We start from the raw sequence: 14,087 nt of genomic DNA, 5'->3' as shown, positions 1-14,087 counted from the left end.
TCGAGGGCATGTACATTGGTTACGGGCACATCCCCAGTGGAGGGTGTGCAGGAGGCAGCTGGTCCATGTTTCTCTCTCATTGATGTTTCTAGCTTTCTATCCCTCTCCCTTCCTCTCTGTAAAAAAAATTTAAAAAAAAAATTTTTTTTTTTTTTAAAAAGGGCAAAAACAGTGTGGGGTTTAAATAGAAGAAGCAAGATGTTAATAAATGTTGAAGTTGATGGTAGATGCTTGGAGACTCATTATATTACTCTTTTTTTTTTTCATGTTTGATATTTTCCAAAGCAAGTTAAAATAGACAGAGTTTATCTTCCTTCCACACGGGGGGTCAGAATCAGAAGCTTCAGCATAAAACGATCCACTTGCCCCATGGCACCAGTGCCGCTCGGCGAGGTCTGCACCAGCAGGGACACTGCACGCCCCTGACGGTCTCACCATGTGCAGTGGTCTCTAGGCTAAGGCTGCACCAGCAGCTCTGGGTGGAGATGAGAGTGGAGCCTAAGGGCTTTGAGGGAACAGAGCACAATCAAGAACAGGATGCATAGAGGGAATTCTGCCCGGAAGTGGTAGCATGAGAAAGGGCCGTTGGTGTAAAACAGACTTTTCCAGAATTAGAGACCTGGCCTCACTGAGGGAAGAAGACATGGGAGAGAAAGACGGGAGATACGAAGGAGACTTGTTGGGGCCCCAGCCCACGATGGCAGGAGAACAGGGAAGGCCAGAGGGAGGCTCGGTGTGGACAGCAGGGGATGGAAGGCAAGCATGGCTGCGGCTACGGGAGCTTGAAGAGGGCACCGTGAGCATCTGGAACTTGTCCAGAGCAGTAGCCGTGGCCACAGCAGCTGCTGCGGCTACAATGTGGCGAGTCTGACTTGTGTGAGGTACAATACAACGCACTGGACTTTGAAGATTCAGTAAAAAGAAAGCCAGGGTCCCGCCGGTTTGGCTCAGTGGATAGAGCATCGGCCTGTGGACTAAAGGGTCCTGGGTTCGATTCAGGTTGCAGGCTCGATCCCCATTAGGGGACATGCAAGAGGCAGACAATGATTTTCATCATTGATGTTTCTGTCTCTTCCTCTCTGAAATCAATAAAAATATATTTTTTTAAAAAGTCAGGGTTAAATACCTTATTATATTTATTACATATTGAACCAATAATATTGGGGTATTTAGGTTTAAATTATTAAAATTTATTTTACCCGTTTCTCTTCGCTTTTTTAATAGAACTCCTAGAATGCCAAAACCGGTTTGGCTCAGTGGTAGAGCGTTGGCCTGTGGACTGGAGGGTCCCAGGTTCGATTCCGGTCCAGGGCATGTACATTGGTTGCGGGCACAACTGGGGGGGGGAGGGGGAGTGTGCAGGAGGCAGCTGGTTGATGTTTCTCTCTCATCGATGTTTCTAGCTCTCTATCCCTCTCTCCCTTCCTCTCTGTAAAAAATGAGTAACATATTTTTTTTAAAAAAATAAAACTAGGAAATTTAAAGTCACACAGAGGCTCTTGTTTGAGCTGACATGTTATTTCTATTGAACAATTCTGCTCTGGAGGCTATGGGAGCCGGAACTAGGAGAAAACGGCCACGAAAAGCCCCATCTCAGAAAATAACGCCTCTTCCTACAGCCCCAGAACCTGCCTCACTCAGACCAACATTCAGCCTCGTCAATGAAAACAGTGCTTGCTAAGCCAACTAATTATTAGCACAAATGAAATTAGTGGAAAGTATATAAAGTTAATTTGTTCTCAGACGCCAAGTACACATAACAATTAAGTGGCGAGTGCTCTCCATTCATTAAGCCGGCCCTGAGGCCTGCAATGGGGAGAAAGCCACCAGCCAGCAAGCTCTGCAGAGGAACCTGCAGAGCACCTGCCGAGTCCTGAGGAGGACCCAGGCGCAGGGAGGTGCCAATCTGGGCTTGGAATTACCCCCTGGAAGGGAGGAGGAAAGTGAGCCAGGGAAGCTGGCTCTTCCCCCAAGTTTATGGTCTTCCTGGTCCAGATTTGCACGCAGTTCCCACCGGGGTCTGTCCCCTCCCCAACTGTGAGTGGGCAGAGAGAGACTGTTCTGGGTGCCTCTGCCCGCCCTCGGCGGTCCTGCCTTCCATCAGATCTCCCCCCTTCCCACGGCGGCCTCTGTGGTATGCGGTCGGGGTGTTTCCATCACACAGGCCACCTCTCCGTTTCCCAAAGATACCAGTCAGGGCGTGTTTGCTCGCTGGCGCTGTTATCTAAGATCAACACAGCGGTTCCTGGCTCCGGAGGCCTCCGGGGTCAGGAAAGAGCAGAGGCTCGTGTCTCAGCTGGTGCCTGGTCACCATAGCTGGGGTTTCGGGTTGTTTCCTTTCGGTGGGGGCGAGGGTGGCTGTGAACAAGCCGTGGGTCTTCTCCCCACCGGCCTCCTCCTCCAGCCTCTGGCCCCGCAGCCAAGAGGTCTGAGCTCAGGTGGCTGTCAGGTGGAGCCGATGTTTCTCAGCAGGAGGCACTCAGCCCCCCACATCCTACTGAGAGGCTGTCCAGCCCCTCCTGTGCCCCCACTGTCCCTAAAGTTTCTACATGGGCCCTGTGCCCCCTGAAGCCGGTGGCGTTTAACCACCAACTGGTCCTCTGCCCCAGCCACCCTGCGTGGAGCAGACTCTCCTGGAAGCAGAGAGCATGGATGAGGAGCCAGGAACTGAGTCCCAGCATTGTCGCTGATGCCTGGGTGGCTTTGGGGGGAGTTTTATTTTCTTCCAGTGAAATAAAAGGTCCAGCATCCCAAGTCTTTAAGGTCTTTCCAACTCGCTCATTATTCTGTGCCCTGTCGCTCCTGTTAAAACCCTTCAGAGGACGCCCTCCTACACATACAGCCACTCCGTGTGCCAGGAGCTCAGGCAGTGCAGAGCCTGACCCCTCTGCCTTCGAAGCCTTTCTTTGGCCTCTTCCCACCACCATCCTCCAAGCCACCCAGCCCTCTCACCGTGTCCCGTGCCTACACCAGGCCTGTTGGCTCCAATCATGCCACTGCTTGCAGCAGTGCCCTCCCTTCAGAGCCTACTCCACTGCCACCATCTGCCTCTTGCATGGAGTCCCGGCCTGATGTTTGATACAGACATTGCATTCAGCCTAGGATCACTGCTTGGGCATCCAATGGAATGAAGCACTGGGACAGATTAAGGTTACTGTTAATTAACCTTCATCCAAGAACATGTGACCATCGCACATGCTTGGCACAAGGTCTTGGGCCTGATACAGAAATACTTGTCATGTTTGCTGCCTTACAGATTATAAAGCATTTTCACACACACAACCTCATCAACCTTCAGGGCCACTCGGAGAGGCGGCCTGCCACAGGGGCATCAGTGATCTGCCTGCCGCCAATCCATGTGAGAAGTTACCTGCGCCAGGAGCAGGTCACGGCCCTTCTGCCTCCAGATCCACTCTGTTCCCTCTCCGAACCGGGCTGGGAGGGGAGGCAAGCCCACACGTTAGGAAACACTAAGGATGCAGAGTCATCGTGCTCCATGCAGGAGGAAAGACTGAGGTTTAACCAGGACTAAAATGACCCCTCCACCTGCTCCTCCGAGGACAGTTAGCTCATGCTGCTGTCCCTCCCGGCAGTTTCCTGTCTGTGAGGTGCGACTTCCCTCGTGGGAAGGCAGGACAATCCATGAGCCAGGCGCCCTTGTGCTCCAGAGGCTGGTGGGAGCCAGAGCAGCGTCGGTCACAGAACTGCAGGTGCAGGACTAGAGATCTCTTAGCAGCTAGTGATGGTAAACTCGTTCTGTCCAGGGCAGAGGGGGCTTCAGAAAGGAGAGTGAAGCCTACGGCCATTCCACCCTGAATGCGCCCGATCTCATCAGAAAGGAGCAAAGGTCACAGGGCAGCAAAGCCAGCCCGGACCCCCAGTCACCCCCCCCCAAACCAGGGCCGGCACCTGTGGACAGCTGGAGCAGATGGCCACCCCACCCAACCCAACAACCTCTGGGCATCTGACCTCCACCGCTGACTTCTACCCAGAGGAGCCAAGGAATGTAAACAGCCCCTGGAAGCCAGGCTGCCCTGAGACAGGTTGTGGTTTAAAGCAAACACAGGCTTCCTATATAAGGGCCGGCCAGCCACCTGGCACCACCTCCGCCAGGAACCCAGGTAGGCACCCCCGCTCGCTCTGCGGGTTTGCTTGTGGGTTTATCACGGGACGAAGGGGAGGCGGCACAGCTGGGGCAGCCGGGCTGCTGACATCACTGGGCTCAGGTCTCCTGGGGACGCGCTGGGGCAGCTTCGTCACCCGCTAAACCTGGAACGAGGTCCTTGGGGGCTGAGCAAACACAGGGGGAACCCACTGCCAGGGGCTCTGCCCTGGACAGTCTTGGAAGAGAACACACACATCCTTCCATTCATTCCTGCCAGCCCAGGTCCCAGTCCCTGCCCTGTCTGCCGGCTTCCACCTGCATTCTGAGGCGCTGGGAGGGCCGGGGAAGCGAAAGGGGTGGGGGGGCATGTTACCTGGAGTCTCTCTCTCCTCTTGGCCCCCCTGTCCCCACCCAGCCGAGGCCATGCCGTCCCCGGGGACTCTGTGCAGCCTGCTGCTCCTCAGTGCGCTCTGCGTGGACTGGGCCATGGCCGGCTCTAGCTTCCTGAGCCCCGAACACCAGAAAGTGCAGGTGAGACTCCCCACCAGGCCCCCTTCTGCCCCCGGCCCCGCACAGAGCGGCCCGCCGTGTGCCGTGGCAGGGCTCAGCCTCCCGGAGAACACAGAGGAGGGCCCTGTCTGACTCGGGCCCGCCTCTGCTCAGGAAGGACAGGCGCCTAAAGAAAGCTCTCTCCCTCCAGCAGAGAAAGGAGTCCAAGAAGCCACCAGCCAAACTGCAGCCCCGAGAGCGAGAGCTCGAAGGCTGGCTCCGCCCGGAAGACGGAAATCAGGAGGAAGGGGCAGAGGATGAGCTGGAAATTCGGGTGGGTTCCTCTGCCGTTTTATGCTTTTGTGGCGGGGGAGGGAGGAGGGAAGGGGAGACGGAGTGATGGCATGAACAGGGGTCCGCTTACCAGCATGAAAGCAGTTGACTGCACTGTGCTCTATGTGGTCTTTGCCCTGAAGAGGCAAACATCTAAGAGAAGTAACGATGCTACCACAGAATGGGGACATACAGAACTGTGAGCAGAGGAGAGAAGGGGACGCTAGCAGGGTGCAGCAAATGGGGTGCCCAGAGAAAGACCCCCAGGAAGACACAGCTGGCACAGACTGAAGGTGTTTCCCACAGAAAGTGTCTGCCTAAAGCCCGTCCGGGGGTGAGGACAGCCAGCCAGGCTGGCCCTGGCTCTGGCTCATCTTGCCTGAGATACGGAAACAGTTTAGAGGTAAATGGAGGACCAGGAAGGGGGAGGGGAGAGAAGTGGGTTTTATAGGGTGATCTAGGTAACTTTCCTGAAAAGCTGGCTGTGTGGTTGGCGGATGGTACTGACAAGCATTTAGGTGGCGACAGACACCTCCATGCAGAGAAACCAACTCTCTGGATGGTAATAATAATCCACCATGGCACTTACTGAGCTGTTGAGAGCTGGTATCACTGCCCTCACTGACCAGAAGTTCAGACAATGCACTTGGCTGAGATGCCACAGGCAGAGGGCGGCAGCAGTGGACGGAAGGTCAGGGCTGACGTCAGTCCCCATCCTCTCCTGGCCCGAGAGGAGCCGAAGCCTGGTCTCTAACCACCCACCGCTCTCCTGCAGGGCTGAGCTCCGGCCCAGGCTCTGTCTGCCTCTGTAAACCTGGCGGTGTCCTCAGGCACTTCCTCCGTACACTGGGACAGCCTCACCCGCCACATCCCCGCTCTAAGCCATAACCCGGAACTGTCCTGTGAGATGCCAGCTCCCGCGGCAGGTGCTCACCCAGCTAGGCTCGCTCTGAATTAGCCCAGATGGGAAGAGGTTTCAGGGGCGGCTGCCTCAAGGCAGGGCTGGAAGTTTCCAGTTTCCATGCAGGCCGGCCTCAGAAATGGCCGTGCTGCCTCAGCCAGAACCAGAGGTCTGAACTGTCGGGAGGTGGTGTGGCCGAGGAAGGTGGGGGGGCAGGCGGCCAGCAACAGCCTCCCGGAGCCCCTCCCGCGAGGGCCCCCCTCTCACCCCGGACCACCCACACTGGCCCGGCGGGGCAGGGAGGATGGGTCTTTGAAACGTTACTGAAGGGAGAGAACAGGAGGGTCCAAGTTTCCTAAAAAAACCAGCCATGCCACCCCACGCCCTCCACCTTCACAGCGGAGACAAGTGGGGAAGGTAGGAACAAACAGCCATTTGTTGCTTTAATAACTTCTCTGAGCATTTGCTCATCTGTAAAACAGGAGTCACGGTGGTACCTGCCTGGAGGGGAGGCGCGAGGGCTGGACACAGCGGCCTCACTCAGCGCGGGGCTGGCGGACTTAGGGATCCTGCCTCCTCGCCGCCCATGGCCACCGAGGCCTCAAACAAGCCCCTCAACCTCTCTGGCTGCTTTACCTGAAAATGGGGTAACCCCTCCTGTCTGGAGGGTAGCGGGCGGAAGGACCAATGACCAGGGGTCCTTTCCAGCATCGAGTCCTCCTCCACTGACCCACGGAGGGGTCCCAGCCTGGCCAGGTGCCGAGGCAGCTACTGGGTGAACAGAGAAAGACAGTCTCCGTCTCAAGGGAGAGAAGTGACGTGGCTGCAAACAGCTCTCAGTGATAGTAAATCACCGCAACGACTGCCAAGTAGGGGAAATGGTGTACTCTCCTGCAGAAGGAAAGAAACCGAAGCCGAGAAGAACGAACTTAGCTCTAGGAAAAGGTCAGCTTCCTGTCTGACTGCACTGACCAGAGGCCTGTGCGTATGAGGAAGAGCCCCTGGGAAAGGAGAGGTGGGGCAGCGAGGGGCAGAGACCATCACCCAGGCTGGTGCTACGTACACCAGGTGTGCACCCCCCCCAACCTCCCTGCCAGGACCTGAGATCCTGTGTCTTTGAAAGCTGCCCGGCAGGGCGAGGGGCTTGCTAGGGGACACCACAGCTCTTACCTAGCAGTGAAGGAAGAGTCAGGTCCTCAGGGTGGAGGGGCAGAAAGAAGGGCCTACAAAGGAGAGGGACTGAGCTCCCCTCAGCGGCACCCGCTGGCCCACAGGCCCTCCTGTCGCCCTGACCCTTGGAATGGAGGTGCTGGGGGCAGGGCTGTGGGAGCTGTAACCTCTGCCATTTCCTGGGTCCTCCCTACCCTCCTCCTAGTTCAACGCCCCCTTTGACGTTGGGATCAAGCTGTCGGGGGCTCAGTCCCACTGGCATGGCCAGGCCCTGGGGAAGTTTCTGCAGGACCTGTTTTGGGAAGAAGCCAACGGTAAGTCCCTGCCCAGGCCAGTCACTGCAGTTTTCTGTCCCAAATGTGAGCCCACATCATGCCGGCACAAGAACAGTTCTCCTCCCCGACCCCTCCTCTCAGAGCTTCTAATTCCTGGTCCCCAAATATCGGCGGGAGTGGGCTGGGCTGGCCCCTGGGTGGCTCGGAGGGTGCTGAGCCCACTTTCTGTATTCAGAGGGTACTAAGTTCCGAGAAGCAGCTTTGGAGCCCCAGTGAACCCCAATTTTCCTAACCATAAAATGGAGCTAACACCCATAATTGAGTATAAAATTATTTGGTGTTACACCACCTTTACTGTATAATTTTACTTCACAAACAAAATAATTAGTGCTGCAATTGCAGTCAGAATGGGCTCCGCAGCCAGGTAAGCAAAGGTTTTTTTGTTTTTCTTTGAATCCCCTCTTCCCTTGTAAAGATACCACTTAACTTTCTCCTGATCAAGGAGGCCACCGGAAGCACCTTACAACCTGCAAAGCACTTCCGCCCCCAGCATGGCCTCACCTGCCCCACCCCCCACTCGAGGCAGAGAATCGCACCCACCCCTCCGTGCAGACAGGAGACGGAGACTCGGAGCTTTTAGGTGACTTGCCCAAGTCACAGGCCTAGGCTCCCCGCATTGCAAGACCCCACCTCACGGTCACCCCTGTGAAGAGAACCATCTCTGATGGCCCTGGCCAGAGAGCAGACTCGGAATTTTGCCATCTCCCCCTTGCTTTTCAGAGGCCCCAGCAGACAAGTGACCATCCACAAGACCGGCCCGCCCCTCTGTTTTCCTGCTGGCCTTAGAATGCTCACCGCGGCATTTAGACTGCTTCTACAACCCCCAGCTCCGAGTGGTACGAGCTTAGGAGCTGAATAAACATTCAAACTGTGTGCTAAATGTTCATGATGAGAATTATTTCACCGAGGAGGAAAATTTCACAGGAAAAAAAATATATTGTTCTATGGTCAATGGAAGGAGAAAAGGATATGTAGCAAGGCAGGTGCATGCTTTGCTACGTATCCTTTTCTAGATATGAAAACCAAACTAGACCAGCTCATACAAGCTGACAGACTACTGGGGTATGTATGGCAGAAGAGGAGTGGAGGAGAGACAAAGAAAGAGCAAGAGGGGAAAGGGAAGAGAAGAGGATGGGGAGGGGAGAAAGGAAAGACACAGTTCCTTTAAATGTCAAAGTGCAAAGTTGCAGTGAGAGCTCATTATCAAGGACTGTGTGGCCCTAGCTGTTTTGCCTCAGTGGATAGAGCGGTGGCCGGTGGCCTGTGGACTGAAGAGTCCTGGGTTCGATTCCTGTTAAGGGCACATGCACAGGTTGCAGGCTCACTCTCCAGTAGGGGGCGTGCAGGAGGCAGCAGATCAATGATACTCTTATTATTGATGTTTTTCCCTCCCTCTCCCTTCCTCTCTGAAAAAAAAAAACAAAAACAAAAAAAAAACTGTATGGACAATGAAAGTGCAGGTGAGGTTATCAGAGCTAAAATCCATTAAACACATTCAAGATCTGAACAGGATTCTGGGAATGCCAAAGCATGAATGTGAAATTATTATTTTTTTTAATATATTTTATTGATTTTGTACAGAGAGGAAGGGAGAGAGTTAGAAACATCAATGAGAGAGAGTCATTGATCAGCTGCCTCTTGCACACCCCCTACTGGGGATATGCCCGCAACCAAGGTACATGCCCTTGACCGGAATCCAACCCGGGACCTCTCAGTCCCCAAGCCAACGCTCTATCCATTGAGCCAAACCGGTTTTGGCTGAATGTGAAGTTATTAAGTGGGTGATAATAATGGCTTCTGGACACTGCTGGGAAGGCTTCCTCTCTGTTCACTACTGAGAAGCCCAGCAAAGCAGGTATCAACTCATATGGCAAGGCAGGCCACTGCCTTCCTTACTTCACTGACACCCGGTAATTGTCCCAAAACACCTCCAACTCCAGCTCACAGGTGAACCAAACCTTGGTCTCTCAGTTCTACAATTTAATTCCAGGGAAGACACCAGCCTTCCTAGGAGGAAATGTCACCTATCAGTCACTTACACTTTAGCATAAACATGCAAACTGATTTCTGAGAGCTGGTGATGATGGGTGAGTGAATCAATAGGAGAGAAAAGCAAACAAGGAGGGAGATTCCAAAGAGATGCACTGCCAACCTGCCCAGTCAGACACATGATCCCCTAGAAATATGCAGGACACCCCTCTGCAGACTTGGGGTAACACCCACACTGGAAAAATCACAGAGGGCTCTAGAAGCCAAGTGTCTTAAGTAAAATTTTGGCCACCTGGCACTCAAGGCACAGCCCCTATAGGTACCAACCACTGGTAGACTCAGTAGGCACACCAAAACCCAACTGCCATTCATCATTCAGGAACTGCATGTGGTTTGTGGATCATCTGGGAATTCCTTAGAAATGCAATCTCAGGTCCCACCCCTGCCCTGCTATATCAGGATCTGTACTTCAACAAGATCCCAGGTTATTAAATGGTTTATATAACGTAGCTTAGAAGCAACTGGAGTCTATTCAGATAGCACAGCACTCTGCACAGCTCAGCTGGCCCAACTGGCATAGAATAGGTGTCGATTGTTATGAAACTTAAAAAAATTGAGACCTGGCTAGGTGGGACCCTCAACAGAACTGTGAACACATGAAAAAGGTGCCCTGTTTCTTCCCTCTTACCTTCTTCCCCATCGATTCAGTCCCAGCTCTATTGTCAACTCGATGTCCATCTGTTGGGCAGATGGCATACCACCAACACACACACACACACTCCCATCTCTCAGATGATCAGACACCTGATTATATGACTACACAGAGACTTCATTCACTGAGTCCTTGCTTTCAAAAGCATCTTCACCTAAGCCACAGACTGAAACATGTTATCACCATTAAAGGTACTTAAGGTATTGGAGAACAAGTGAACTAAGCGGGGGGGAGTGGAAGAAAAGAAATAGAAATAGAGGGAAATGACCTTCTACAGCCCCCAGATGGCCAGCCCCTAAGACCCAGCTCCCCAATACTGAGGCCTAGACTGACATGCTCTCCTGAAACTTAGCCCTATCCCAGCTCCATTCTTTAGTAGGGGCACAACCCTGATCACACTATCCACACCCACAGCCCTCTTCTTAATGGCTAGAGAGGATGTAAGGCCCAAGTGTGACCAAATTAACCCAGGAAACCAGCTGCTGATCTGGGGAAGCAGCAGCCATGGATTGGACTGGGGGTGGTGCTCAGGGTGGGGGAGGGGGGGGGTGAGGAGGGAGATGTGTGCCAGGCCCTGGTGGGAATGCTGGTCAATTCCACCCCATCAAAAGAACAAAGACTTACTTTTCTCTCAAAGGACTCAAAAGCATTCTCTGCCACTTAACTTAAAAAAGTTAAGCCCAATCTCACCTGGGGCAGGCAGCATGATGTGGTTAGGAGCTATGATTTTGAATACCAGTTCTGATCCAAACCAAAATATGGAATTCCTCAGGTTCCTCAAATTAAAATACCCACCTCCCTGGGTTACTATAGAGACTGAACACAGTATCTCCCTCAAGGGCACCTGGCACATGGTAGGCATTCAACTATTCTAACAATCCTCACTCACTTCATCCCTGCTGTGCACCAGGCATTGTTCTAAATACTTGTAATTATTGCAATTTCAGCTAATTTTCACAAGCTACTTAGGAGGGAGGAAACAAGTTTGGAGAAATTAAATTTCCAAGGCCACACAGCAAATACACTGCCCACTCATATCCAGAGCTGTAGTGGTTGAGTCCATGCTTTTCAAATACTACTGCTCTCAATGGTATTTTCTTGCCCAGCTGCCTAGGGTCCAAGAGATTTCTTTTGTTTTTTAAAGTAAAATTAAAAAAATTAAAAAAAAAAAGTTTATTGACTTTTAGAAAAAGGGAGAGGGAGAGAAACATTGATGTGAGAGTGATGTATCGATACGCTGCCCCTCCTGCATGCCCCTCACCCAGGCATGTGTCCTGACTGGGAACCGAACCAACGACCTTTCAGTGCCACACCGGCCAGGGCTTGTTTCTGTTCTTTATTTTCTTTCATAATACACTGGGTCAACTTCAAGTCAACAATTGGCAGAAATAAAACATCAAAGGAAACAAGGGACACACTTGAAAAAGATGTAGCATTTCAAACAAAGTCCTATGTCACCTTCTTAAACCTATTCCTCTAACATTTAACACCACTAACTTAAGGTTCTTTGAAAGCGGTGTATTTACCCTTGGCGTGAACAAGAAATCTGTTGAAGGAAAAAATTCTCCTTATTTTGTGTTTTAGGATATACAGAGTATATCAGTATACTAGCACATGTATTTAACTCATCATACACTTACAGGTGTGCGCTCAGAAATCCCCTTATGGCAACATGTAAACAGAAGAATGGGACCCAGCCTCAGCTACCTTCCTTCATTTGAATCCACTCCAAATGAGCACTGACAGAGACCACAATGCTGGCTAGCCACCGATCGGCAATTCTGCTGCCGTCTTTGTTTGACTGAGTTTGTTTAATCACTGAATCAGTGGCCATTTGCCCTTATTTTATAAATGAGTGCGTAAAAATGAAGTCCTGACAGCAAATTAGTATTAATCCCAACTCAATACAGAGAGAAAGATAAAACACCAAGAGCAACACATTTTCAGCCACAAACATATCACTGAGTAGACACAGTCAACTGTGTGTTCAACCGGAGAGGAAACTGAACCAAAGTGAAGGAATATGCTGAAAAAGCAGTCAATGACTGTGTCTCAAAGATGACGCATTAACCGAGATTTCAAATTTGTTTAACATTCTCACAGCAGAGCCTTCCTTTTTCCAGGTTTACTTTTGGCTTGTGCACTTGTGTTCAACAACACCTCCATGCAAATTAGAGGATGGAGTTAAATACGTGTGCACGTAGTAAAACAGAATGTCCTCCAGCCTACCCAGAGGCACCGGATTTCATAGTCCAAAAACAGTACAAATCTTCATCAGTACCACACCCGTGTACTCGGTGCTTCCTCCTCTCACCGCACTGCTCTGGAGAAAGAAACGGTGTCCGTGTAGTTTCCAAAGGCTAGGAAGCAGCAGTATTTCCGAGTTCCCAAAGTATAAAATAAACGTTAATGCTCAAAGGCAGCAGAACTTTTAAGAAGATGCCATGTCTTATCTCATGCCATTTTGCAGAGGAACATGTACACTCGAGAATGTCACACCTTTGGGTTCGCAGGTTTCGAAGTCGGCCAACAACTGAACCAGTTCCCACTCTGGGAACTCAAAACAAACGTGGAGGGCATGGGAGTTGGCTGGGAATCCTATCCCTTCATTTCCAGAAACTGATGGCCAGGGATAGGGGTGACAGAGGCATTCCAGCAGCACAGCAAAAACAATTAAGTCAGCCATCCAACACAAAAAACATTGCCAACCAGCTTTCACGCCACAGCACAGAAGTAAGCCTAAATCCTAGAGATAAAAGTGTATAGCACCTTGTGCGTTACCTTGGCAGGAAGACTGCATAGGCTCTGAGATAACCATTTAGTCATCACTTTAACCTTTAAAGCAGGACTAGCTGGTTTCCCATGAAGGCAGTATTGACATACAGGGCTTGTGAAGGAGAGAGATATGCTGCAGTTCATTTGGATGACAATGAAGCACTCTGCAGTTCCCCAAATCTTCCAAACAGACTGGCAAACGTGAGGCACAAACAACGCACCACTAATCCATGGAAGGCCAACAGGGAATCAAGGCCCACTTCTCAGGCCAACAACTGCACAGGGGCAAAAGAGAAATACCATCTAGGAAAAACGTTAAGCCCGTTTCCTTTTAACTTACAAGGCTCAAATGTACCTTCCAAAATCACCTAGAGAAATCCAGCTTTAAGTGATGGATTTTATGATTTAAGCCACCAGGTTCCAAGAAACACACAAGGAATTTAGTGGCCTCACTGCAGACTGGAGTAAAGGATCCTTTTGGACAAAGAGCAGTGTCCTTACATGTACCCCGTGACCATTGTAACCTTCCAGGGCCTGTAATGAATATGCCTTTACAAGGCACCAGCAGGGAGCAGAACACAGCTTAAAATTTGAGATGACCCAGTTGCTCAAAAGTCAAAGGAGTCTTTCTCATTTCCAACACAGAGAAAGGACTCAGGGAGGCAAGGGAGACCGCCCGCCCGGAGGGAGGAGAGATTTACAGACATCAGGCCTGCTTGTTGGGCAAAGGCAACAGAACATGGCTGAGTGACCCCAGCAGAGCTTTGAAGAATTAAACTGATTTACCTCTAACTTGAGAGGGACACACAAGAGGCTGTCATATGCAATGAAAAAGAATGAGTATTTCCGGTACAGTGCTCCAGGGAAAGAGGGCAAAAATGAACAAAGGGCGGCTGAGACCTTACCAGCAGACTAGCAAGTAGCTTTTGCTACCAGCTGTACCTTTATCAGTTTAGCACAGCCGAGCGGCAGCCCTGCGGGCATCAGTAAGTAGGAACACCTTCTGGGGGTCCTCTTCCTCAAGGAGGCCTCTTCCTTGAGTTCCCCCATCTGTCCAGATCTCCATCAGCCAGGATTTTCCCTGGACAATGAGTGCCTTTCTTCCCCCTCTGTACTGACAGCAATGGACCCAGTAATGAAACCAGTGCCAGTGTCCTTCCACCTGTGCCAATGCAGTTGACGGCAACAGCGACAGCCAAACTGAAGAGTTATCCAGGGAAGAGGGAGGGATGACTCCTTTGGTTGCAGGGGGATGACTTAACCAGTCTCCAGTGAAAA

At 51.5% G+C, this 14,087-nt stretch overlaps 1 protein-coding gene across 3 annotated transcripts; it reads left to right on the top strand.

The window, feature by feature from the left end:
- Positions 1-171: 171 nt before the first annotated feature.
- GHRL (ghrelin and obestatin prepropeptide) lies at positions 172-8,263 on the top strand. Of its 3 annotated transcripts, none has more exons than XM_084902021.1 (5): positions 172-4,121; positions 4,521-4,636; positions 4,809-4,928; positions 7,204-7,312; positions 8,054-8,263. In XM_084902021.1, the coding sequence occupies exons 1-5, from the start codon at positions 3,929-3,931 to the stop codon at positions 8,071-8,073; spliced, it is 558 nt and encodes a 185-aa protein (XP_084758147.1). In that variant the 5' UTR covers positions 172-3,928; the 3' UTR covers positions 8,074-8,263. The 3 variants fall into 3 exon arrangements, with proteins under 3 accessions (XP_084758147.1, XP_084758146.1, XP_084758148.1); XM_084902020.1 differs by having other exon boundaries at positions 175-4,121; positions 4,806-4,928; XM_084902022.1 differs by lacking the exon at positions 172-4,121 and having other exon boundaries at positions 4,138-4,636.
- Positions 8,264-14,087: the final 5,824 nt, after the last annotated feature.

Source organism: Pipistrellus hanaki (genome assembly GCF_964339955.1).
Source record: "Pipistrellus hanaki genome assembly, chromosome: 13".
Lineage (NCBI taxonomy): Eukaryota > Metazoa > Chordata > Mammalia > Chiroptera > Vespertilionidae > Pipistrellus > Pipistrellus hanaki.
Note: the sequence above shows the minus strand (reverse complement) of the source record. Positions and strands in the feature narration are given on the sequence as shown.

Coding starts and splice junctions, on each gene's coding strand:
- GHRL (XM_084902020.1), top strand. CDS start 3,929: ATGGCCACCCCACCCAACCCAACAACCTCTGGGCATCTGACCTCCACC. Junction 4,122..4,520: donor CACCTCCGCCAGGAACCCAG/GTAGGCACCCCC, acceptor GTCCCCACCCAG/CCGAGGCCATGCCGTCCCCG. Junction 4,929..7,203: donor AGGATGAGCTGGAAATTCGG/GTGGGTTCCTCT, acceptor CCCTCCTCCTAG/TTCAACGCCCCCTTTGACGT.